The sequence below is a fragment of the Bos indicus genome, chromosome 13 (assembly GCF_029378745.1).
Source record: "Bos indicus isolate NIAB-ARS_2022 breed Sahiwal x Tharparkar chromosome 13, NIAB-ARS_B.indTharparkar_mat_pri_1.0, whole genome shotgun sequence".
NCBI lineage: Eukaryota > Metazoa > Chordata > Mammalia > Artiodactyla > Bovidae > Bos > Bos indicus.
Genome location: NC_091772.1, coordinates 64,795,374 through 64,819,902, shown reverse-complemented (window position 1 = coordinate 64,819,902; position 24,529 = coordinate 64,795,374). Strand labels below are relative to the sequence as shown.

Here is a 24,529-nt window from a genome sequence, read left to right as displayed (position 1 = left end):
AATATGAGTCAGGATTAAAAAGTACCCAAAGAAAAAGACCATCAGGAGTAAGAATTAGCAAAAATAACAGATTCAGACCCCAAGGCCGTTGATATTGGAATGACTAGATAGAGAATGTGAAATGTTTAAAGAAATAGAATGAAATTAAAATGAGCAAGGAACAAGAGACCATTACAAATAAACAGCAAGTTTGAAGGACCAGTTAGAATGTTTAGAAATTAAAAATGTAATATTGAAAATTACAAACTCAATGATGGAGCAAAAGATTTGAAGTCATTTCACAAAAGCAAATATATATATATATGTGTTTCCCTGCTGATGAAGCACGTTGAGCTTTTTTTTTTTTTTCACTTTTGAATGTGCTTATTAGCCTTGTGTGTGTCAAGGCTAATAAGCACATTCAAAAGTGAAAAAAAAAAAAAGCTCAACGTGCTTCATCAGCAGGGAAACACAAATTAAACCCCAGTGAGCTTCAATTTTACATGGATGAGAATGATGAAAATAAAAAAGATTGACAATACCAAGTGCTGGGAAAGATGAGGAGCAACTGGAACTCTGCTGTGTATAAATTCTATTTCAGTAATTTATGCATAAGTTATATATCTACTAAATTACATAGTTTTCAAAAATATAAAAAGTAAGTTTACTACATACAGTTTAAACCATGAAAGATGATAAGATCATGCTATATATTGCTTAGGGATGCATGTATATGTAACAGAAGTATATTTTCTTTTTGTGTGTGTGTGTGTGAGAAACCCTAATTAAAAAGCCCCAAATAAAGGGTTCTCCCTACTTTAGAGATGTAAAGGGAATTAAATCCACTCAGGGACTGAAGACATTTGTCTGTAGTGTTTTATTTACGAAGCTGGGCACACACATGCTCATTGTATTATTTTTTTATTTAGCTAAAATATTCTTAATTTAACAAAAGAGGACTTCCCTGGTGGTCCAGTGGTTAAGAACCAACCTTGCAATGCAGGGGACACGAGTTTGATCCCTGGTCCTGGAAGAGCCCACATGCCATGGAGCAGCTAAGCCCGGATGCTGCAGCTCCTGAAGCCTACACGCCCTAGAGCCCGTGCTCCACAAAAGGAAAGCTGCTGCAGCGAGAAGCCCGAGCCCCACATGAAGACTATTGCCCCCTCACAGCGCAGAGAAATCAGTGTGCCCAGCAACCCAGACTCAGCGCAGCCAAAAATAAAAAAATCAAATAAATTAAAAACAAAACAAAAAAAGGGATAAAAAGTAAAATAAAGTAAAAATAAAATGAAAGTAAAATATGCTCATTGCGAAAGAGTGAAACTCAAATGATATGGAAAGTTATGAATTGAATAGTAAGTCCCTTGTACAATGGAAAGAGTGAGAAACTTTATTTTTGGGGGCTCCAAAATCACTGCAGATGGTGACTGCAGCCATGAAATTAAAGGATGCTTACTCCTTGGAAGAAAAGCTATGATCATCCTAGACAGCATATTAAAAAGCAGAGACATTAATTTGCTAACAAAAGTCCGTCTAGACAAAGCTATGGTTTTTTCCAATAGTCATGTATGAATGTGAGAGTTGGACTATAAAGAAAGCTGAGCACTGAAAAATTGATGCTTTTGAACTATGGTGTTGGAGAAGACTCTTGAGAGTCCCTTGGACTACAAGGAGATCAAACCAGTCCATCCTAAAGGAAATCAGTCCTGAATATTCATTGGGAGGACTAATACTGAAGCTGAAACTTCAATATTTTGGCCACCTGATGCGAAGGACTAACTCACTAGAAAAGACCCTGATGCTGGGAAAGATTGAAGGCAGGAGGAGAAGGGGACAACAGAAGAGGAGATGATTGTATGGCATCACTGACTTGATGCACGTGAGTTTGAGAAGGCTCCAGGAGTTGGTGATGGACAGGGAGGCCTGGCTGGAGAAGGCAATGGCACCCCACTCCAGTACTCTTGCCTGGAAAATCCCATGGGCGGAGGAGCCTGGTAGGCTGTAGTCCATGGGGTTGCAGAGTCGGACACGACTGAGCGATTTCACTTTCACTTTCACTTTTCACTTTCACGCATTGGAGAAGGAAATGGCAACCCATTCCAGTGTTCTTGCCTGGAGAATCTCAGGGACGGAGGAGCCTGGTGGGCTGCCGTCTATGGGGTCTCACAGAGTCAGACACGACTGAAGCGACTTAGCAGCAGCAGCAGCGGGGAGGCCTGGTGTGCTGCAGCCCATGGGGTCGAAAAGAGTCACACACAACTGAGCGACTGAACTGACTATACATGTTTCCATGTATTTTGTTTCATTATATATATATTTTAAGTTTATTTATTTATGGCTGCACTGGGTCTTCGTTGCTGCACACAGGCTTCCTCTAGTTGTGGCAAGCAGGGGCTCCTCACTAGTTGCGGTGTGTTGGCTTCTCATTGCAGTGGCTTCTCAGTTGAGGCTTGTGGGCTCCAGAGTGCAAGGTCAGTTGTGGTGCACAGGCTCAGTTGCCCCTTGACACATGGAGTCTTCATGGACCAGGAATTGAATCCGTGTCCCCTGCATTGTCAGGTGGATTCTTAACCACTGGACCACCAGGGCAGCCTTCATTATATTCCTGTTATACCTATTTGTATGACAGTAATTACTGTATTTCAATAATTAAGTTAAAAGAAAGTAAGTCACCTCATCCAACCTCTCAGCTAACATCTTGCAGTGGAAGAATTTTCTGTGGTAACTTTCTGTTTTTACTAAATGGGAGAGTAGGCCCAGCAAGGGCAACCTTGGGTTTTGACGTTTCTCTCATTTCCACCCCGTACTGTCTCCCTAGGCTACCAACCTGGCTCCTGCAGACCCCAGTGGCAAGGCAGACCCCTGTGTGGTGGTGAGCGCTGGCCGGGAGCGGCTGGACACCAAGGAACGATACATCCCCAAGCAGCTGAATCCCATCTTTGGAGAGTGAGGCTGGGCCCTGGGCTTGGGGATGGGGAGTAACTTTGCCATCTGGCCCTGTGACTCTCACTCAGGCAGCTAGGAGTGATGGTGGGGGAATGGACAGGGGTGCTGAGTCCACCCCTTCCCCCGCAGGACCATCCCCAGGGTGTGGAGGTGTTCTCAGCTGTGCTCTCTCCTTGCCAGGGTCCTGGAACTCAGCATTCCTCTCCCTGCTGAGCCTGAGCTGACCGTAGCTGTGTATGATCATGACCTCGTGGGTTCTGATGACCTCATCGGAGAGACCCACATTGATTTGGAAAACCGATTCTATAGCCACCACAGGGCGAACTGTGGGCTGGCGTCCCAGTATGACATGTGAGTCCCACAGGGCCCTCGGGAGTCATTCTAAGTCTGACCAAAGACTTTAAAGTTCACATCCCACCTGAAGGTCCAGATCCTTTAATTTCATAGCAGGGGACTCCCCTGCGACCAAGACATTATAGCTTATTGGTCAAGAAATGGGCTTGGGAGTTGGGATCTGTAACTAATAAGTCACTTGACTTCCTTGAGCTTCAGTTTCCTCATCTGCAAAATGGGGGTAATAATATCAGTATCTCTTTCATAGGAGCATTTGGCATGCATACTTGATTTTCGCCATTACTGTAAGCGAGGACTAACCTGTTCTCCAGGGAGTTATGAACCTGAATCCTAAGTCCTCAAGGGCCCCCATCCCTGCCCCTGTGCCCAACTATGTTTACGTGCTGGATCCAACTGAGGCACCTTCCATCTCCGCCCACAGGGATGGGTACAATGCCTGGCGTGATGCATTCCGGCCTTCACAGATCCTGGCGGGGCTATGCCAACCCTGTGGCCTCCCCCCACCTGCATATCGAGTCGAGGCTGTCAAAGTGGGCAGCAAACTCTTTCTGACACCGCCAGAGACCCTGCCCTCAGGTACCAGTCTCTCTCTGTTGGACAATCCAGAGGGGGCAAGATGGTAGAGCAAGGTATGGGGGAGGCCACTGATGATCAGCCTAATGTGTCCCCAAAGATCCCACCTCCCTCTGCAAGCAGAGGAGGTGAGTTTGGCTGAGTAAGGACAATAGTGGAGAGAAAATGGTCTTTGTTGGTGAGTGTGAGATCTCCGGGGAGCCCTAGTGAACCCCTCAGAGCCTTAGCTAATTGAGGACACAGGAGTCCCATGCAATATACAATATGGTGCAGAATTTAGCTTGTGCTTCATACATGGCCAGTGGTCTGTACTCTAAACAAGGTTTGCACAAAGGCCACAGCCCCTCCAATCCCACTGTCCCCCTACTGCTGGCTTTTCATTGGCAAAAGTTGTTACAGCAGCATCCGCCACTTTCTATGCACTGTGGACATGCCCTTCCAGGAAATGGGTTTGTCCAGTACAGCAGTTGCCTCAGCCCAGAGCGTCTATTGAGGGCAGGGGGTTGGTGGGGGGTGGTGGTGGGAAGGAGGGAGCAGAGTTGGGAACTGTGTGGAACCCAAGCTCATGAACCTCTTGTTGTAGGTATCAGGGGCTCCAAGGCGGCAAAGGATGTCTCTGAGGAGGCCCAGGCATTACTGGTACTGCGGCGCTGGCAGGAGATGCCAGGGTTTGGGATCCAGCTGGTACCTGAGCACGTAGAAACATGGCCCCTCTACCATCCCCGCAGCCCAGAGCTGCTGCAGGTGAAGGAGGGCTCAGGGCGCATCCCCAGAGCCCCAGGACTCCCACCTGGTCCTGGACCTGGGCACGGCCACTTCTGACTCTGGCTCTTGATCCTGGTCCCCACCCTCCCCATTCCAGTCTTGGACTTCCATCCTGGACCCCCTCCCCTCACCCCAGACTCTGGTTCTGAAGGAGTCCCAGCCCTGGCCTACCAAGGCTCAGATGTGGCACTCCCAACCTGACCTCTACCCCAGATTTCTAGGATCTGGACCTGGGAACACTGGATCTCACTTTTGATCTCAGCCTTCCACTTCCAGGGCCTCATCTCTGAACCCCCAGTCTAACCTCAACCCTGGAATCCCCAGTTCAGACCCTGCCTTCATCCTCATCCCCCAGGATCTACCCCCCTGACTCCAGCTCTCCTTTCCACCTGGGGCAAGGCACAACCTCCGGCCCCAGGGCTGTTAGGGGAGGTGGGACCCCCGGAAGACCCTTCAGCCCAGTCCTGTGCCCCGAGAGGTCTCTTCAAATGTGGATTGACATCTTCCCCAGAGATGTGCCAGCCCCACCCCCAGTTGACATCAAGCCTTGGCAGCCAATCAGGTAAGAGGAGTCCTGGCCCCTCCTCCCATGGGGTGGGCACATCTTGGCCAGCCTGGACAAGGGCCCCTGGTGAAGCAGGCAGAGCTGACCCAGGCTTCAGGTAGGCGAGCCATTATTCTTTTTTTTTTCATAAGCCACTGTGAGTTGGGTGACACTTGAAACTGAAGCGAGTCCAAGTACCAGTTAACTACCTTCTGACCTAAGCTGGTCTGAGTGGGGAGTGTGTGCACTTCAGATTTCATCAGCAATCTGTCACTTCCTGCCTCTGGGCTCTGCTTTCCTTGGTGTCAGTCTCATGGAAGCTTTCGCAGTCTGGAGTCAAAGTGACTTTTAACAGCGCAAGCTTATATCTTACCAACCAGACTACTTGAGCAGAAAAATAAACACCTCTTTCCCAGTTAGAGCAAGTGTCTTGGGCTAACTATCATTGGACCAGCTTGGGTCAAATGGTGATTCCTGAACCAATCACTGTGATCAGGGGGCTGTAATACACTGATTGGTCAGTCCTGGGTGATGTCCCCTAGGTGACAGACCCACCAGTATGACACAGTGGACAGTAGTGGGGGTAGGGTCACCCACAGAAAATCAAGGTGCTGTCGACAAATGAGGGGAAATTAACACTGGGCAAAACAACAGATGAAACCATTTGACAGCCCAGGACAGGGCTACCTGGGGTAGGATCAAGAATGTCACAGCCCCTCCTCTGTCCCTTAGGGGCTTCATGCTCTCATCCCCACTTAGTGTTTCTCTGCAGACTGGCTCTCTCCGCTTGCACAGCACTTAAGCTTGTGGTAGCTCCAGATCTACGTCTGATGCTTTGGGACTCACGTTTTCAGGGTCTTGATTCCAAATTTATGGGAGGGAAAAATCTCATTGACCCAGCGTGGATCAGCAGACCATTCCTGGTGCCAACTGCAGTGGCTGGGGTGGTCAGTGATACCTGGGGCTGCCCCTTCAAGGGACCACGGACATCTGATCACCTGGCTAGGCACACTCCGGTTGCTGAGTGTCAGTGGCCCTGCCCAGGTCCTTCCTGCAGCTCCTCCCAAGACCCCTCTCGAGAGTCTGAAAACCCTCCCCCCAATACATCCCTCAGCTATGAGCTCTGAGTCATCATCTGGAACACGGAGGATGTAGTTCTGGATGACGTGAACCTCTCACTGGAGACATGTCGAGTGACATCTATGTGAAAAGGTAGGCGTGCAGGCTGAGCTGGGCGCATGGCTGTGTACTGAGGTGACTGCGAACAGGGCCTTGGGTCCTGGGCTGAGCCAGAGCCCTGCCTGTCCTCTGGGCCCTTGATGGCGCCCGGAGCTGGGTGGAGGGACCGACCTGAGGGTGAGCGGACGGGCATGCTGGGTGAGGAGCCGATTCTGGACTCGGCCCTGCGCGCATGCCCACCCTCTTGGCCTGCACCTTTCCCCCGGTCCCAGCTGGGTGAAGGGGCTGGAGCACGACAAGCAGGAGACAGACGTTCACTTCAACTCTCTGACTGGGGAGGGCAACTTCAACTGGCGCTTCGTGTTCCGCTTTGAGTACCTGCCCACGGAGCGCGAGGTGAGCGTCCGGCGCCGCCCTGGACCCTTTGCCCTGGAAGACGCCGAATTCCGGCAGCCGGCTGTGCTGGTCCTGCAGGTCTGGGGCTATGACCGCATCTCCGCCAACGACTTCCTCGGTACTGCTGAGCTGTCCTCCCACCTCCATCCTAGCTCCCGTTTCTGCCCTCATTGCCCCGCCCTTGGCCCCTGGTTTCCCTACTCTAACCAACCCTGAATCCTGGATTTCAGATCCAAGTCACCAATTTTTGCTTTCTGGCCTAATAATTTATTGAGTTTATTCAGCTCTGAGCATCATAACCTCCATTCCCACCCAGTCTCCAATTCAATCCTCTCATTTGACCTGAGCTCAGGTTACTCTGGCCCCACAGCTGTTAGTCCCTGCTGTGCCTTGTCCCATAGGACAACCCGCTGACATTTGGGCTGCGGTGTGTGGTGCATAGCTGTGGCCTGACCACTACATCCTAGCTTCTTAAAAAATGAGTCTTCGGGAGGTGTCATAGTTGCCACGCCTGGGACTTTTGTTGCAGCATCGGGATCTAGTTCCTTGACCAGGGATTGGACCTGGGGCCCCTGCACTGGGAGTGCAGTCTTAACCACTGGACTGCCATTCTAACTCTACATGCCTTGCCTTCCGTCTCCAGGGATTCGGTCAGGCATCAGTCACTTTCTAGCTCTGGGCTCTGCTTTCCTTGGAGTCACTCTCAGGGATAGGAGGTTGGCTCAGACAGACCTGCTCCTGCCTAACCGGGAGCGCTCTGGACTTGCAGGATCCCTGGAGCTGCAGCTACTGGACATGGTGCGAGGGGCCCGGGGCCCCGAGCTCTGCTCCGTGCGGCTGGCCCGGGACGGGGCCGCACCCAGGTGTAACTTGTTTCACTGCCACCGCTTGCGGGGCTGGTGGCTGGTAGTGAAGCTGCGGGAGCCGGAGGACGAGGAGCAGGAACAGCGGGAGGCTCAGACCGGCAAGAAGAGGAGGAAGAAGAGGAAAGGCCGGCGGGAAGACTTAAGAGTTCTCGGACTCAGGAGGCAACGTCTACCTCCTCACGGTGGGCAGGAATGGGGGTGGGAGGGGTGGAAGGGTCGGGGGTCGAGGGTCGAGGGTCGGCCTGAGGCCACCCAAGAACTTGGCTTCTGTCCCTTCTTTTCCAGGGAAAGGTTGAGGCAGAATTTGAGCTGCTGACTGTGGAGGAGGCTGAGAAACGGCCAGTGGGGAAGGGGCGCAAGGATCCTGAGCCCTTGGAGAAGCCCAAGTGAGTGGGGGGCGCAGGAGGCGGGGCCAGATCCGGGGTAGGGGGCGGGGGTGGCGGTGGTGTAGACAGGCGAGGGTTTCCTCCTCATCTGACACCACCTGCTCCCCGACAGCCGCCCCAAAACCTCCTTCAACTGGTTTGTGAACCCGCTGAAGACCTTCGTCTTCTTCATCTGGTGCCGGTACTGGCGCATCTTGGTGCTGCTGCTGCTGCTGGCACTGATCACTGTCTTCCTCCTCCTCGTCTTTTATACCATGCCCGGGCAGATCAGCCAGGTCATCTTCCGCCCCCTCCACCGCCCCTAACTCACCGTGGACACTCATCCCGTAATGCCAGCTCTGGCCTCCTTCCCACCAACAGGAGCCATCCTGGAGTTGCCCTGTTTCCTCTGCCCAAACCTTCCAGGGAATCCACTCTTGTTACCTGCACACCCACGGCAGATAATAAATAACGCTCGGGGCAGAGAATAGAGGTGTTCCTGGGTGACCTTGGGTGTTGGGGGTCACTGGACTAATACACAGGATGGGGGCGGTGCTGCCCACATGGCCCTACTGCCAGGAGGAATAGGACCCAGGGGAGGTTCCCTGCTGAGGAGGCCTGGCCACTGAGGGGTCAGGCCCCCTGAGCAGCCCCCCTGCCCTGCCAGTGGCTGCTGCTGCTCCATGACAGCTAAACCCTCGGTGTGCTTCATGAACTTGTAACCGTGAGAGTAGGCAGGTCACTCAGGACACTTGGTTCCAAGTGACAGAAATCCCAACCCAAGCTGGCTGAAGCAAAAAGGGACTGTTGTGGCTTCCACAGTGGTAATTCCCAGGATGTGGTGGGTTTCAGGCGCTGTTGGTCACAGGGTTCAGACAATGTCACTGAGACTGGTTCTCTGCCTCTGAGCCTGGCGCTGCTGTTCTCAGGGGAAGCTCATTTACGAAGATGGTCTGTCCCTGGAAGTATAGGATGGCTGCAGCAACCCCGACTCTCCCCATCTTCACGTCCAGGAGGAAAGATTTCCTAGTCCTGGTGGAGCCTGGCTTGTTCTGGGTCACTGGGGCCAGCAGGGATGGGGCATGCTGACTGAGGCCCTCCCCTGGAGCTTAGGGTGGGAAATCAACCCTCCTCAAAAATCACACAAGCTGACGGGGTGGGCAGGGAGGTGCCCAGAGGAAACCCAGGATACTGTTAATAGGGGAAATGGTTCCTGGGTGACCAAAAAAACAGGACTCACTGAAGTTGACAACATCATCCACAATTTATAGACAAGTGCCCATCAATAACACGTCCAAGGTCACAGCTCTCAAGTGGCCAAGTCAGAGCTGGGTCTCATGTCCGTCTGCTTCAAGAAGTATTCTGGCCATTGCTCTACTTTGTTTCTCCCCCCTCTACTGTCTTACACTGAAACTCCCCAGCTTTTAAAATCCCTGGTTCCCTAGGCTGTGCAGTAGTGAGGTCTTACGACTGGTTCCCCACACGTCTGAAGGGCTCTGATGAAAAGCCCTGACGAGGCCCAGAGCCAAGGTCTAATGCTAGCCCTGGCAGCACCACTACCTTCCCTCCCTGTTTTTCAGTTCTGTGTCCACCCAGGGAATTACAAAGGACCTGGCTGGACCCCCCTTGGACACCAGGAGCCAGGAGGGGCTTGGCACGGAGCAGGGTCATTAAGCAGGAGAGGATCAGGTGACTGTGCCCAGGGTGGCAGGGAGGGGCCCCAGCTTTAGCCACCACTAGGGGGGCAAGTCCCAGCCTGCACACAGGACCCGTAACCAATAGGGTCGGAAACTCACAAGCTTGGGAGCTCCGGTGACTTGAAGCTCATCCTGGAAAGTTCCATCTTAGCCCTGGGGCTGAACCCAAAAAGCCCGAAGACCACAGTGGGAGGACTGACGACAGGGCTGTGGAATGGACATCAGTCTGGTTTGAATAATAATAAGCTGGGGATGTCCACATGGGGCTCCCAGAGCCACCTGCTCTGATCTGCTAGTCCTGACTGCCTTCAGTAAGTGGCTGCAATGAGGGGTTGTTCCCACACTCCAGCGAGACCCAAGAACCACACTGAGACCAGCTAGTATATCACAATCAATAGATTTACCAACAACCGGGAGCTGCAACTGCCTCTTTGAATGGGGGTGGGGTGGGGGAGTAGGGTAAGAAGAGGCTGGGAAAATGACCCCAAAGTCAAAGAGAAACAGGAAAAAGAGGGGAGGAGTGGGGAGACAGACAACTATGTTGTCTTCCCTAGATCAATTTTCTTCTGGATGGCTCGAGCTGAGTGGTAGATGAGAGAGTCGATGAGTCCGGCCACTGGGGAGAGAGACAAAGGCTGGCACTGGCCCAGGTGGGCCCTTGGTTTGACCTCCGGGCCTTGTCACCTGACTGGCCAGGGGCCCTTCAAGTGCCCCTCTTCCCTCAACCAAAACCCGATTGGGCGGAGGGGGTGTCAAGCTTTCCACTCCCCACCACGCTCTCAACCCCAGACAGACACCCCACAGCTTCTGACCTGTGAACATGCCCCCGATGATGGCGCACACGCCGGTCAGGAAGTGTGTGAAAGACCTGGCAGAAGGGCAGGGGAGGTCAGCAGGCACCCTGCTCCCTGCAGGCCCAGGCCCCTCCCTTCCCCGGCCCTCACCTGTGCTTCTCTGTCAACTTCACCATCATGGGCGAGAGCTCGTACAGCACGAAGACGCCGGGAAGCCCCTGATCGCCCATCAGCCCGTTGGCGACCTTCTCATGTCTAGTCACAGAGAACTGATTTGTCCTCAGCACCTGGCACAGGAGGGGAGACTGGACCAGGGCCAGGTCTGTGACCTGGCTCCCAACCCCGCAGTCCTACCCACTGCTCCGGGCCCTGGTTTGGCAGTGCCTTGACTGTGTGGAGGAGAAAGCGAGGCCCCATGCTGGAATCAAACACCGCAAGGCCCGGGGACCACCTCAACGCCCTCGTGCAGCCTGACCATCCCCGCTTTCCCTCCAGTCACCAGCTCTTTACGGGTTACCAATCCCAGCTCCGCATGGTGGACCCTCTTAGCTGGGGAGAACAGCAACTCTTCAAGGCTGCACCATGAACCCCGGGCAATGCTAGGCCTGGCATCCTCTCCACTCAGTCCTCACACATTCTACCCGTCTGCAGAGATGCTGCTCCACAGGCCACAGGAGAGACAGGAGGGAGGGGCAGGGAAGGGTCAGCCTGGCTAGCCCCTGGCCCAGGGCAGACTGTGGGGGACAGAGAGGCGGACAGTGTACACGGGAGGAGTGGACGGCAAGTAGAAAAAGTGCTCTGAAATCTGACAGCCTGGGGCCTGAGCTCTAGCTATGGGGCAAATCACCCAGCCCCCTCCGAGCCTCAGCCTGTCACCCATCATATGGGGTAAGAGCAGGACGTCACTTCCCAGGTTGAAGGAATTCACGGGCTTGGCACCAGAGGGTGCCCTGAAGTCTGGGCCCCCTCGGACTCACCTCTCCATCTACCTTCATGTACACTGTGGGCACCACCTTCACAAAATACTGAAACATCATGGAGGCTGTGGGGAGAAGAGGGCACTGGGCGTGGGTGCGAGCAGGGCTTGGGCCGCTGGGGGCTACCTCCCGGGCTGGTACCTTGGGGTGCCGTGACATTGGTGTGGTCCAGGGGGTTCACAATGCCCGGGTAGTCCTCCCCAAATGACAGGTGCCGGATGTAGTGGGTCATGTTGATCTGCAAGCAACACCAGCCCTGGGCCTCCGAGCACCTGAGGCCCCAACAGGCCCCACCCTCTCAAAGGCTTTTCACACAGGGGCACCTGGGTCTGGGGAGTGGGTGTGCGGAGATGGGTCTTCCCTTGGAGAACCTGCCTGAGACAGACACTCCCAACCCCCACCTAGGAACTCCTTCCTCAGGGTCTGGGGGCTCATGGGGCTGCAGAGTTTGAGGTTGTGGCTGCACCCACACGTGAGACAATCACAGCACACACTCTTGGTCGCCTAGGCTGAAGGGGCCCCGGATCTCCCAGCTCCCTCCCCTGTTCTGCTCCTGTTGAGTCAAACAGCCACTAGAGGGATCTTTTAAAAACGATGCAAATCTGATTCCATTATGACCCTGCTTGAAGTAGGCCAACAGCCTCCCACTGCTCAGGAAAGACACAGACTCCTCTGAATAGCACATGGCCTGTCAGCCCTCCAGGCTCATCCTCAACCAACCACACAGCCCTGTTTTTCCTCAGAAGTGCCCCCTGACCTCACTCCAGGCTCCCTCTGTCCGGATGCTCTTGTCCAAGCTCATCCCCCATCTCCAGCCTATGCAGGTCTCAGTTCAAAAGTCACAGCAGTGATCCTCACACTGCACCCGTCAGACCGTGGTTCATTGTTCTGTATCTGCTCCCCCATCCCAGGATGTCTCTACAGAGAATGAAGGCAGCGACTAGGCCTCCACCTCCATCCACCCTCCATGGTTTCCACCTGGTACGTACGTTGTCGAGGCCGAAGCTCTGCAGGTCGTGGACTAGGAGAGAAGGGAGAAGGTGTCAGCAGGGGAGCAGGCTCTCCAGACCCTTGCTCGGGCCTCCCCACTCCTCCTGCTGGACCATGACCTGCCTGGCTCGTCTTCCACCCCTCACTCACTCACCAACCCGGCCCTGCTTGAGGGCAGCCAGAGGGCCTGCTGTGGGCCTGCATCAGAAGTGAGAGTTCATGCCCTCTACAGGGCCCACTTCTTCCCTCGCATGTGCAGGGAGCCCTTCATGGGCACTACTCCAGACCTCTGCTCCCACCAAGGCCCAAGGCCCTGCATCTCAGGAGATAAAGCCCATTGACTCAGGTCTTTCAGGACTAGAGCCGATGGGCCAGTCACTGAACCCCAAAGCGAGGTGGGACTTAAGAATGTGGTCTAAATTCTTTCCAGGCCTCCTCTGCTCCCACCCTCAAGCCACCAAAGGGAGCCCAGCAGGCACCCTACACCTCCTGTTCCAGAACAAATTCCTCCTGCCCTTGAACCCTGATCCCTCCCGCTACAAGGAACCCCAGCTAATGGATACACTTACCGCTAGTTATAGTCACCCAGCCGTCAGGCCAGAGAAGGCCCCCTACCCAGGCCCACCCACACCCACCCCTCTTCTTGGGAGGACAGGCTGCCCCAGAAATGGGGGCTTGGCTTCCCTGGGGGTAGGGCCACTTACTCTCCACAGCGTGTACTGCAGCATGGGGGAGAGAAGGAGAGAGAAGGGAGGAAGAGAAAAAAGATTCAAAGCTTCACAGTGAGAACCACAGAGCTGGACACGTGGTAGAAGGGAGGACCAGATGTTCCTGCCTCAGTAGCGGGGTCTGGACTCAGCTAACAGGCCTCCTCCCAGTCCCCTCCCCTGGCCAGAGAAGAGTGCAAGGGGGCTTGGGCAGAACTGTGGTCGCCTAGGAAGAACAAAAGACCTAGAGCCCAGAGGGTCACTTCCCTAGCTGTGTGACCTTGGGCAGGTCACGTGTTCTCTCTGAGCCTTGGTGCCCTCTGAAGACCAGGTAGGATCTAAGATAAACTTTACAATCTTCCCCTCTCCTCCTCTAAATCAACATGATGTCAGAAACTAGCTTCCAGGCCTTCAGTTCAGCCTCTGGCCTTGGGCATCTGTAGCTCTGTGTTTCGAATATCCCTCGAGGGTATGGCGGACCCTTTGCCCTGGGCTCCCTGCTCTGACAACAGCCAGACGGAGAGGCAGAGATGGGTCACCTCTCACTGAGTGCCCACAGGCCCTATGCCCACAGAGCCACATTAATCGTCTTCCTACAACCCCAGTGAGACCACCTTCCCTGGCCCCTCCTGATGCACCTGCCTGCCCCAACGTTCAGGCGCATCCCTGCAGACTGCTGTGAAGACCAGCGAGGCCATCTTCACCAAGCCCGTTACTTCTGTCCTTTGTTACCAGGCAGCTCAGGACTGCCGGGTCATCTCTTCCCTGGACTCTTACCACCATGTGGCTCTGTATGTCCTCGAGTACAATCCTGACTCCCATCCCTTCTAGGTCCTTCCACACGCCCTGTTACTCATCAGCAAAACCCCAACATCTCCAACCTCCACACCTCCCTCCTGCTCACACTTTGGCCACAGCCCGGCTTGCCCTTGCAGCCCCCAAGCAGTGACTCCTTCTCTCCCACACCTGTCCTCCTTCCTGGCCTAACAGAGGTCCTCCTTGCTCCTCAATGCCATTTCTAGATCACTTCATTTCCCTTGATTTTCCCTAAAAATCTCAGGTCTGCAGCTCATGGCACTGCACCACCTTCCATCCCCATTTGTTTGAATCGCCTGGAAACCCACACAGAACCACCAGTCAGTCCTCTCACACTGGCGCCCGAGAGTTTTGGCCACTCGCTGTCACACTGTCTTAGACAATGGCCCTGTCACAACTCCTGATGATTTCCATGTCACTCTGCTGCCAACCGACCTGTACCTATGCAGGTCCGCCTTCCCTCCTGTTGCCAAATTGGGACTTTCTACACCTCTAAGGCATTACATTGTCTTCCTTTTCCTTCTCAAGGACTTCACTCCAGCAAATGTCCCTCTCGGCTACAGGGCATCACTTCTGTTCTCTCCACTAGGCAATTTCCGACAGCATGTTGACACATGGCTACACCACACGTCTTACAAAACTCCTGCCTGACTTCCATTCTCTCCAGCGACGGGCCCCTCTCCCCTTCCCCTTGAGAGCAAGCCCCACAAGGGCTGCCTCTGTTCACCGCCTGCAGCTCCTCTCACACGCCCTCCTGAACCACGCAGTGGGTGCTTCCCGGCCCAAACTACTCTGTTCGGGTCACAATGACCACTGCCGCATTAGACACGCCACGGTCATTCTACCTGACATCCAGAAGCACCCGACAGAGTTCTGGAGACACATCCGCCCCTTAGCTTTCAGGATATCACCCTCCGGGTCACACTCTCACCTCCCTAGTGTCTCCGTTGCTGCTTCCTTCTGTCCTCTAATTTCGGGGGCCTGGCGCTTAGACCCCTGAACTCTCCTCCTCTACATCTACCCTCACCTCCATCTGAAAGGTGACTCATCCAGTCTCATGGTTTTAAACACACAGATGACTCCAACATGTGTATCCCTAGGCCAGACCTCTCTCCTGAACTCCAGACTTGGAGTGGCCAATTGCTTACTTGACATCTGGGGTGATATCCCATTGGTCTGAACATATCAAAGGCGGCTTCATGTTCTCACTCCAACCGTCTAAACCTGTTCCTCTGAGCCTCCCCTTCTCACTAAATAGTAACTTCATCCTACAGAGTCATCTTTACTCCTCTTTTCCTCACCTTCTCATCTGTTGGCAACCCCTCTCAGCTCTACCTTTGAAATACCCACGGTCACTTCTCACCACCTCCACCCCCACTCCAGCCCAGCCCCCAAAATCGGGTGCCTTGACTGATCACTGCGACAGCCTCCTAACTGGCCTCTCTTGCCCACTCTGCCCCCTCACCCACAACCCACCAGTCTCCTTAACGAAGCAAAATGCTGCCTGTCAGAGTTAAGTCAAAGTTAAGTCAGATCACATGAAACTTCCTCAGAGCCCTACAACACCCTCCCATCTCACGCAAAGTAAAAGCCCAAGTCCCTGCAATGCCCTCCCGGGCCCTACACGACAGGGCCCTGTTACCTCCCTCACCTTATTTCCTAACCATGCAGCTCAGCTCACTGTGCTCCAGTCACCCTAACTTCCTCCCTGCACCCTGAGTTCACCAAGCGCATTCCTGCATTTGCTATTCTAGGGATTTGCATTCGCTATTCTATTTGAGAAGGAAATGGCAACCCACTCCAGTACTCTTGCCTAGAAAATTCCATGGATGGAGGAGCCTGATGGGCTACAGTCCATGGGGTCACAAAGAGTCAAACACGACTGAGTGACTTCACTCACTCATTCTATTTGAAACACTTCCCCACAGTCATCCACATGGCCAGGCCCTGTACTCACTTCAGATCTTCACTCAGATGTTACCCATCAGTCTTCCCTGACACCCTCCATGGAACAGCACACACACATACCATCTCACCCAAGCCTCTCACGTCAATCATTCTTATCCTGGCTTTATTGGGTTTGAGTTGCTTAAATACATTCTTGATATACCATATCTTTATATGTAGTTGTTGACTGTCTCTTTCTTTACTAGAATGTTCTGAGGGCAGGGATTTTGTTTGGATTGCTGCTGTATCCTTAGCACCTGGACTAGCACATGACAAGACAATCACGATAGGTGATTACTAAGCATCTAGTGAATGAATGAATGAAAAAAGGAATGAGAATAAATCTCCATTTATTCATCCTTGTGAACAACACTGTAAGGCAAGTACTATTTCAGACCCATTTTACAGAAGAAGAAACCGAGTAGGGCTCAATATGTCCCAATTCAACACAGCCTAAGAGCGGCAGAACCTGGGTTCCAAACCGGCTCTGCTTCCGTCAAAGTCTCACACGCGGGTTACTTGACGCTGGGGCTGCCACTGGAACAAGTACCTACCACACGCCAGGTTCCCTGCTGTCATCTTAAACCTGCCCAAACAGCGTAGGAGATAAGTACTATCATCGCCACTTTAGAAAGGAGGAAACTGAAGCTAAAAAAGTAAAGGAACTTTCCCAAAGTTGCAGATAACCTGGAAGGTCTAAGACTGAACTCTGAAGCCAGACAGTCTGGCTCCTTGGCGTGTGCCCTTAACCGTTTACCAAACCACTGCCCTGAGACGAGGCTCTGCTCTGGGCCAAGACAGAAGTGCATCAGGCAGGGGAAGGGGCCCTCCAACTCCCCAGGTGTGCCGGCTGCTCTGGGGCACTTACCGTGCACGTGGGACTGCTGGAAGCTCTTCCCGGGAGCAAAGTGGAAGTTTCCGGCCACCTGGGGGGAGATGCCCACTCATCCTCCAGCGTTTCCTCCTTTCCCTTTGTCCTTTGTCCCCTGAGGGCAAGTGTGCCCTCGAGTCACAGTGGACTGGGGCCCACCCACAGCCCAGCTGGCCTGTCCCGCCTCGGGTCCTCCTGTACCTTGTTGACCTCCAGGAAGCCGTACACCTGGCAGCCTTCGTTCTTCTGCTCCTGCATTTTCTGGCTGAAGCCCTCCCGCCGGCACTGCTCAATGGTGTCCGGGTTCTTGAAGGCCCAGCCTCGACGGCGATATGCCTCCCGCACGTCCTCACAGGAGTTACAGCACCTGAAGAGGGGAGGTGCAGGGGGAGCGTCAGAGAGGCACCCGAAAAGTGCTGGCACCTTGGGAAACAAGGCAGTGCCGCCCACTAACAAAGCCTCCCCCAGCCTCATCTTTGATCATCCAGCGTCTTCCAGGTATGTTTCCTCAGCGGCAGCAGGGCTGTTGAAACATACATACTCCCATTCTGTCTGGGGTGATGAGAAGTTTTAGACCGGATCATGGTGATGGCCACACAGGGCTATGCATGTAGTTAACACTACCAGATGGCACATATGAAAACAGTCAAAATGGTACATTTCATGTCATGTATATTTTACCTCAATTAAAAAAAAGATTGTAAATGCATACTCCCAGGCTCTACCCTAGACCTGCTGAACCAGGGGTCTCTCAGGGGTCAGGGCCTGAGAAACAAAACAGCAGCTGCCACATAAGGAAGGCTTAAGAGCCTGGGCTGAGCCTTCCAATCTCAGTGCCGTACATAGAAAATACATTTATTCCCTAGGTAAGTCTTCTGAGAAAGGCGTCCTTTTCACCCCCTTCACAAGGATTATGTAGTTTGGCCCAAGGACACATAGGTGGAACCCAGGCAGCTGGACTCCAGAGACTACCACTGAGCCAGAACAAGGATCACTTTGACCTCGTCCCCAGCTCTTGAGCCTGACACCTGATCTGGGATCAGTGATCAGGGCACATAGCCCATGCCATCTAAATTCTTGGCCAAGACCACCACCACACACACACACACACACACACACACACACACACGGCATCCAACAGAGGCTGGGGATGACTGACAAAAAGCACCTGATGGGAGCCCTGCTCCCCACCCCCCAGCTTGACCCCCTGACCCTGGCTCACTTGATGTCTTCCATCTCAGCACCATAGCAGCTCTCACAGCGATCAGGGTCCAGGGAATCAGGGTCAAACACCTTCACCTCGACTTTCCCGAGCTCTAAGGGGAAGGCAAGAGGCAGGGCCATGAGCCAGGGGCAGGCGCAGTGAAATCGCTACCCCTAACCCTCGCATGGACTTCCCTGGTGGCTTAGACAGTAAAGAATCTGCCTGCAATGAGGGAGACCTGGGTTTGATGCCTGGGTTAGGAAGATCCCCTGGAGGAGGGCATGGCAACCCACTTCAGTATTATTGCCTGGAGAATCCACATGGACAGAGGAGCCTAGAGGGCTATAGTCCGTGGGATGACAAAGAGTCAGACATGGCTAAGTGACTAGGCACAGCACAACCCTTGCATGGGCCCTCTGGCCTGTGGCTTAGGAATAATAAACATTGTAATACCTAATATTTACATAATGCATACTATGTATGTGTCAGACACTAAGCATTTCCACACATGTTGTATTTCTTTTAATAAAAGGTAATAGCAATAAAACAATAAAAGTGAATACCAAAGATTAGCTGAATACAGGTCGCTGTACTTTACACAGTCTCTTTTCAACCCCACACGACTCTGTGAAGGTGGAGGTTACTACCCCCACAGTACTGAGAAGGTGCTGAGGCTCAGAGTGAAAAGTGATTTTGCCAATGCAACACTGTAAGCGGCAGAGTTCAGCGTTGAACCCCAAGTGTAAGCCCCTAACCCCTCGCCCTGGTGCCTCTCAGACTGCTCTCTCTGCACCTGGCTCCCCGCCTTTAACTACCTCACTGTAACTGGCGGTTTCAATATTCAGAACCCTGACTTCTAGTCCTCCAGTAATCTTTTTATTTTTGTCAACCATCCTCAACCAGCCATTTCCATACTCAGTTACTACCAGTGGTCACAAACCTTCCAGAATTCAATGTCATAATCCCAATCTTAAATCTTATCTTCTTTTCCCAGCTCACTCTCTCTGGTACCCAGAAGCCACCGATTCTTTGTTACCAATATCACCCCTTCATACTCTCACTTCCCTCTTTATTTAAGTTCTATGGTTCAAATGGGTAATGAACTACCTCCTTATTAAATGGTGCTGGAAAAAACAGATATTCAAAAGAAGGAAATCACACCCCTATTTTACACCACTTGCAAAAATTAACTCAAAATGGATTAAAGACTTAAATGTAAAACTTGATACTGCAAAACTCCTAGGAAGAAAACATAGGGAAAGAACTCCTTGATACTGGTCTTGGCAATGATTTTTTGGATACAACACGAAAAGCACAAGCAACAAAAGCAAAAAGAAATAAGTGCTACTACATCAAAAGAAACAGCTTCTGCACAGCAAACAAACTATTAACAAAATGAAAGGGCAACCTATGGAACAAAGGAAATATTTACAAAAGATATCTCTGATAAGGGATATCAAAAACATTGGAGGAACTGATAAACTCAATAGCAAAAAACCCAATTTGTCCAATTAAAAATGGGCAAAGGAGTTGAATAAACATTTTTCAAAAGAAGACATACAGATGGTCAACAGGGACACAAAAAGGTGCTCAACGTTACTCATCATCGGGGAAATGCAAATCAAAACCACTAGGTATCACCTCACATCTGTTAGAATGGCTATTATTGGAAAAAACAAAAACAAAAAATAAAATAACATTGTCGACAAAGCAGAGAAAAGGGAACCCTTGTGCACTGTTAGTGGGAGTGCAAATTGGTATAGCCATTATGGCATCCGGTCCCACCACTTCATGGGAAATAGATGGGGAAACAGTGGAAACAGTGTCAGACTATTTTTCTGGGCTCCAAAATCACTGCAGATGGTGACTGCAGCCATGAAATTAAAAGACGCTTACTCCTTGGAAGGAAAGTTATGCCAACCTAGACAGCATATTAAAAAGCAGAGACATTACTTTGCCAACAAAGGTCTGTATAGTCAAGGCTATGGTTTTTCCAGTGGTCACGTATGGATGTGAGAGTTGGACTGTGAAGAAGGCTGAGCGCCGAAGAATTGATGCTTTTGAACTGTGGTGTTGGAGAAGACTCTTGAGAGTCCCTTGGACTGCAAGGAGATCCAACCAGTCCATTCTGAAGGAGATCAGCCCTGGGATTTCTTTGGAAGGAATGATGCTGAAGCTGAAACTCCAGTACTTTGGCCACCTCATGCGAAGAGTTGACTCACTGGAAAAGACTCTGATGCTGGGAGGGATTGGGGGCAGGAGGAGAAGGGGACGACAGAGGATGAGATGGCTGGATGGCATCACTGACTCGATGGACGTGAGTCTGAGTGAACTCCGGGAGTTGGTGATGGACAGGGAGGCCTGGCGTGCTGCGATTCATGGGGTTGCAAAGAGTCGGACACGACTGAGTGACTGATCTGATCTGATTATGGAAAACAATATGGAAGTCCTTCAAAAAATTAAAAATAGAATTGCCAGATGTCCCAGCAATCCCCATCTCTAGGTATATACACAAGAAAGAAAGAAATCACCATCTTGAAGAGATATCTGTAGCCCATGTTTACTGTAGTACTATCCATAATAATCAAGACGTGAAAACAACATGAGTCAATCAACAAATGAATGGATAAAGAAACTGTGACTTGTGCGCCTCTCTGTAAGTGTGTGTATGCATATATATATATACACACACACATATTTATACACATACAGAGCTATATACATATATATGGTATATATATGTAATGTTCCAATATATATACAGGAATATATTGGAATATTATATATTCTGAACATCTTATGGAGAAACCTGAACAAAGTTTTTGCCCAAACCAATATATGTTATGTATATGTATACGTGGGTGTGTGTGCTTAGTCATTCAGTCACGTCCAACTCTTTGTGACTCCATGGACTGTAGCCCACCAAGCTCCTCTGTTGACAGAATTTTCCAGGCAAGGACAATGGAGTGGTTGCCATTTCTTCCTCCAGGGGATCTTTCTGACCGAAGGATCGAACCTGTGTCTCTTGTGTCTCTTGTATTGGCAGGTGGATTCTTTACCATTGGGCCACCTGGGAAGCTCTGTATGTGTATATATTGGAATATTATTCAGCCATTAAAAAGAAGAATATCCTACCATTTTCAACAACATGGATGAACCTGAGGATATTATATTAAGTGAAATAAGTGAGACAGAGAAAGACAAATACTGTTATGGTCTCATTTACATATAATCTAAAAATAACAAATTCATAGAAAGACAGTAGATTGTTGGCTGCCAGGGGTTCAGGGGTAGGGACAATGGGGAAATGTTGGTCAAAGGACACAGACTTTCACTTATAAGATGAATAAGTTCTGGGGATCTAACAGCATGGGGACTATAGTTAACAATGTTGTAAACTTGAAAGTTGCTAAGAGTAGATCTTAAATGTTCTCACCTCATATACAAAAAAGGTAACTGTGAGGTAATGGCTGTTACCCTACTACGGTAATCATCTTACAATATATATGTATGTAAATCATCATGAACTTACATGATGCTACATTCCAAGTACACAGCCACAAAGCTGGAAAAAAAATCTCTAGTCCGCTGCTGTAATTCTTCTCTTGCACACAAGCACAAGTCACTTGTTCCTCTCTCCCCTCATTGTATAAGAATAGCAAAACCCACCTTCCAGCTGAGTTCAACTCTCTGTGCCTACTTCTTCCTGTGCCTCCCTTAAGACTGCCTGGCAATCCTACTTCCTTTCACTAATGCCTTTCACTCTTCCATTCTCTGAGATGACTAATTTATATCTTTTCCTCTCTCCTTAGGCTTCCAAAATCCCTTCCCCTTTCTCCACTCTCAGCTAATGACCTTGCTTTCAATCTCCACTAAAAAGACAGAAGCAACAGGACCTGGCTAAATCTCAACACCAAACCAACCAACCCACATGCACTCTCTTCCAGTCCCCACCCCACTTTTCTGCTTTCTCTTACAGCTAAACTCCCAGAAGGGTTATCTATACTTGATGTCTCCATTTCCTTTTCTGCTCTGTAATTAGATTTTCATCCCCAACAGTATCAAAACTATTCTATTCAGTTTCCAGTGACCTCCATGTTGCCAACTGCAATGGTCAGAACAACCCAACCAAGCTGCTCCCAAATTCCTGACCCACAGAAACTGACAAAAACAAATGTTTGTTAAATTAAATCACTAACTTTTGGGGTTACTTGTTACACAGTAGTGGAGATATATATATTCCCCCACCTCTCCCACCCATACACAAAAGTCCTCTTCCTTCTCTGGTCATTAAATCATTCACTCACTCAGACCAAAGCCTTGGAATCGACCTTGACTCCATATCCAATCCTAAAGCAAATTCTATTTGTTTTACTGGTGTTCAACATTTGAATGAACAAATGATAAAGCTGACCAACAAAGCAATCTCTAAGGTGTGAAAAAATCAGAGCTTTCAGGAAGGTTTTGTTATGGAGGGAAACTGAGTTAATGGAGGCACTGGGAGGACACAGAGAAAAGAAAGGAAGCTAAAAGTGAACAACACTCTGCACTAGGCATTATACATGTATTACTTCATTTGATCCTGCAATTCCATGTGGTAGGTACAACTGTTTATCACCATTTTAAGAGCCAAGGGCACGGACTGCAAAAGACAAAGCTACATCTGAACTCAGGCAATCTAATTCAAGGACAAAGACTTAAACTTAAGCCTTCCTGCATTCCAAGAGGGAAGAGCATTATGGGCTGAAGTCAGTCTGTGGGACAGGGAAGTAGACAGCCAGAGAAGCCTGGGTCCACCTACAGGAGTTCCGCCAAGGCACATAGGACTCATCCTCCGACTTCTGTTACTAAACCACAATAGGCAGGGATTCGGGACCTTAGAATGACAGCCACGTAGAGTACTCTCCTCAATACACAGAGGCTAAAAAGCCAGCATTTCAGCCCACCCTGACTCTTAATAGCTGGGGGACCCTTGGAAAGCCACTTGACTCCTCTGGGTCCTAGATGCTTCACGTATCACTGAGTCAGTCACAGCCCACTTGCCAGAAGGTAGGGCTTGGGCATGTCCAGCTCTGGGATTTGAGATCTGGCCTCTTCCCCCCAAGTTACCATGACGCTCTGCCTCTGAGCTCACGGGAAAGCCATCCTTATCAAGCCGTTTTTTGAACAGGTTGTGCTCCACATCCAGCTGCTGCTCCCCAGCCACATCCATGGCATCGATGCTCAGATCTGGAAGCAGGAGGTCAGGGTAAAGGGCTGTGTCCTAAGGGTAAGGGTTTTGGAGAGTAAGGGGACGCTGAGCTTGTTTTGGGGCGGCAGTGGACTAGGGGAAGGAGGCTCTCCTGGAGTCCAGTCCAGAACCTAAGGCTGGAGCTGTGAACCTGGAAGCCATCTGAGAACCTTGGGGCTTGCCATTCCCACCCATGGTGAGGTACTCACAAGCACAAGGCATGTGCGGAAAGAGCACATTGATGTTGATCTTCAGTTTATCCCCCCGTGACTTGTCCACGTAGAGTTCAGGATGCACCTGGGGCAGGACTACCTTAGTAAGATTTCACCTCAACCCTCTCTTGCCCCATTCCATAAGCTCCTACCACTATAATGCCAAGCCCCGCCCACCTACTAGGCCCCGCCCCTTACCTCTGTGGTGAGGTAATACTGCAGCTCTGACAGGAACAATAGTAGCATAAGAAGGCCACTGACAATGGTCACTGCAGGGCAGGGAGCGAGGGTCAGAATGGCCTCTGTCCCTCTCCCTCTGCCCCCGGCAGGCCGGACAGGTTCCAAGCCCCCCGGCCAACCTCCAGGACACCCCACTCCCCGCGACCCCGACCCCGCCACGCCCTACCCGTGGCGCCCCCGCAGGTCTTGACCCGGAAGTCCTCCAGAGTCTTGGGATAGGCATCGAACTGCTTCAGCTTCCCCAGCGCCTCCATGGGGACCAGCCGGAAAGGGGAAGCCAGAGGGCCCGCCCCGGCAGCCTCCCGCTTCCGGCCCGGAGCTTGGGCCACGCCCCCTCTTTTCGCACGCAGGCGCAGCAATGCCCACGCTTGGCCCCACCCCTTGCTGCGTTCTCACTCAGGCCGCCCCGCCCACCTGTGCTGCTCCTGCCTTTGGCGGCTGGAATGGGCTCCCGTGGGGTGGTTGAGGGGGTGAAGAAATAAGAGGTTAGGTTTTCTGTGGAGCAGAGTGCCTGGAAGAGGACTCCACCGGATAGACACAGTAATAGCAGCATTCGCTTGCCTTGTGCCCGGAGCTGCACCTCGAGTTTCACATCAGACTCTTGGAACCTCCTAGAACAGTGGTTTTCACAGTGTCCTCAATGGGCAGCCTCATTATCATCTGAAATTGGTTAGGAATGCACACTATTGTGCCCTGACACAAACCTGCTGATCAGAAACTCTAGGAATGACTCCCAGGCGATTTCCTGCAGTTACAGCTTGAGAATCACCTCTGTAAAGTCGGTGTGACTTTTATATCCATTTTTCTCAAGGATAAACTGTGGCCGTGGAAAAGCTAAGTAACTTACCCTGCGTGTGTGTGTGTGTGTGTGTGT

The 24,529-nt window shown here is 51.4% G+C and overlaps 2 protein-coding genes across 3 annotated transcripts in view; one reads left to right on the top strand and one right to left on the bottom strand.

Moving 5' to 3' along the window:
• The window catches only part of LOC109567403 (fer-1-like protein 4), a 37,186-nt gene extending 28,728 nt beyond the window's left edge, over positions 1 to 8,458 (top strand). The window contains 12 exon segments of the mRNA XM_070800668.1: positions 2,801 to 2,928; positions 3,109 to 3,279; positions 3,704 to 3,858; positions 4,439 to 4,599; positions 5,097 to 5,182; positions 6,279 to 6,328; positions 6,331 to 6,376; positions 6,616 to 6,857; positions 7,509 to 7,747; positions 7,749 to 7,787; positions 7,891 to 7,991; positions 8,104 to 8,458. Coding sequence (XP_070656769.1) covers positions 2,801 to 2,928; positions 3,109 to 3,279; positions 3,704 to 3,858; positions 4,439 to 4,599; positions 5,097 to 5,182; positions 6,279 to 6,328; positions 6,331 to 6,376; positions 6,616 to 6,857; positions 7,509 to 7,747; positions 7,749 to 7,787; positions 7,891 to 7,991; positions 8,104 to 8,296 — 1,611 coding nt within the window. The 3' untranslated portion in view covers positions 8,297 to 8,458.
• A 1,590-nt stretch (positions 8,459 to 10,048) lies between these two features.
• On the bottom strand, positions 10,049 to 23,979 carry ERGIC3 (ERGIC and golgi 3). Of its 2 annotated transcripts, XM_070801571.1 has the most exons (14): positions 23,822 to 23,979; positions 23,614 to 23,684; positions 23,413 to 23,500; positions 23,083 to 23,202; positions 17,992 to 18,085; positions 16,971 to 17,136; positions 16,767 to 16,824; positions 13,133 to 13,147; positions 12,428 to 12,459; positions 11,580 to 11,676; positions 11,439 to 11,503; positions 10,612 to 10,748; positions 10,480 to 10,535; positions 10,049 to 10,283 (listed from the first exon to the last, which is right to left on the bottom strand). In XM_070801571.1, exons 1-14 carry the CDS (start codon positions 23,907 to 23,909, stop codon positions 10,204 to 10,206), a joined length of 1,167 nt encoding a protein of 388 aa, XP_070657672.1. In that variant the 5' UTR covers positions 23,910 to 23,979; the 3' UTR covers positions 10,049 to 10,203. The 2 variants fall into 2 exon arrangements, with proteins under 2 accessions (XP_070657672.1, XP_019827875.1); XM_019972316.2 differs by lacking the exon at positions 13,133 to 13,147.
• Positions 23,980 to 24,529: the final 550 nt, after the last annotated feature.

Excerpts from the sequence above, each read along its gene's own strand:
- ERGIC3 (XM_070801571.1), bottom strand. The coding sequence starts at position 23,909 with ATGGAGGCGCTGGGGAAGCTGAAGCAGTTCGATGCCTATCCCAAGACT. Across the intron at positions 23,501-23,613 it reads AGTATTACCTCACCACAGAG|GTGCATCCTGAACTCTACGT; the intron begins GTAAGGGGCGGG and ends GTCCTGCCCCAG. Across the intron at positions 18,086-23,082 it reads CTCAGAGGCAGAGCGTCATG|AGCTCGGGAAAGTCGAGGTG; the intron begins GTAACTTGGGGG and ends CCTTCCCCTTAG.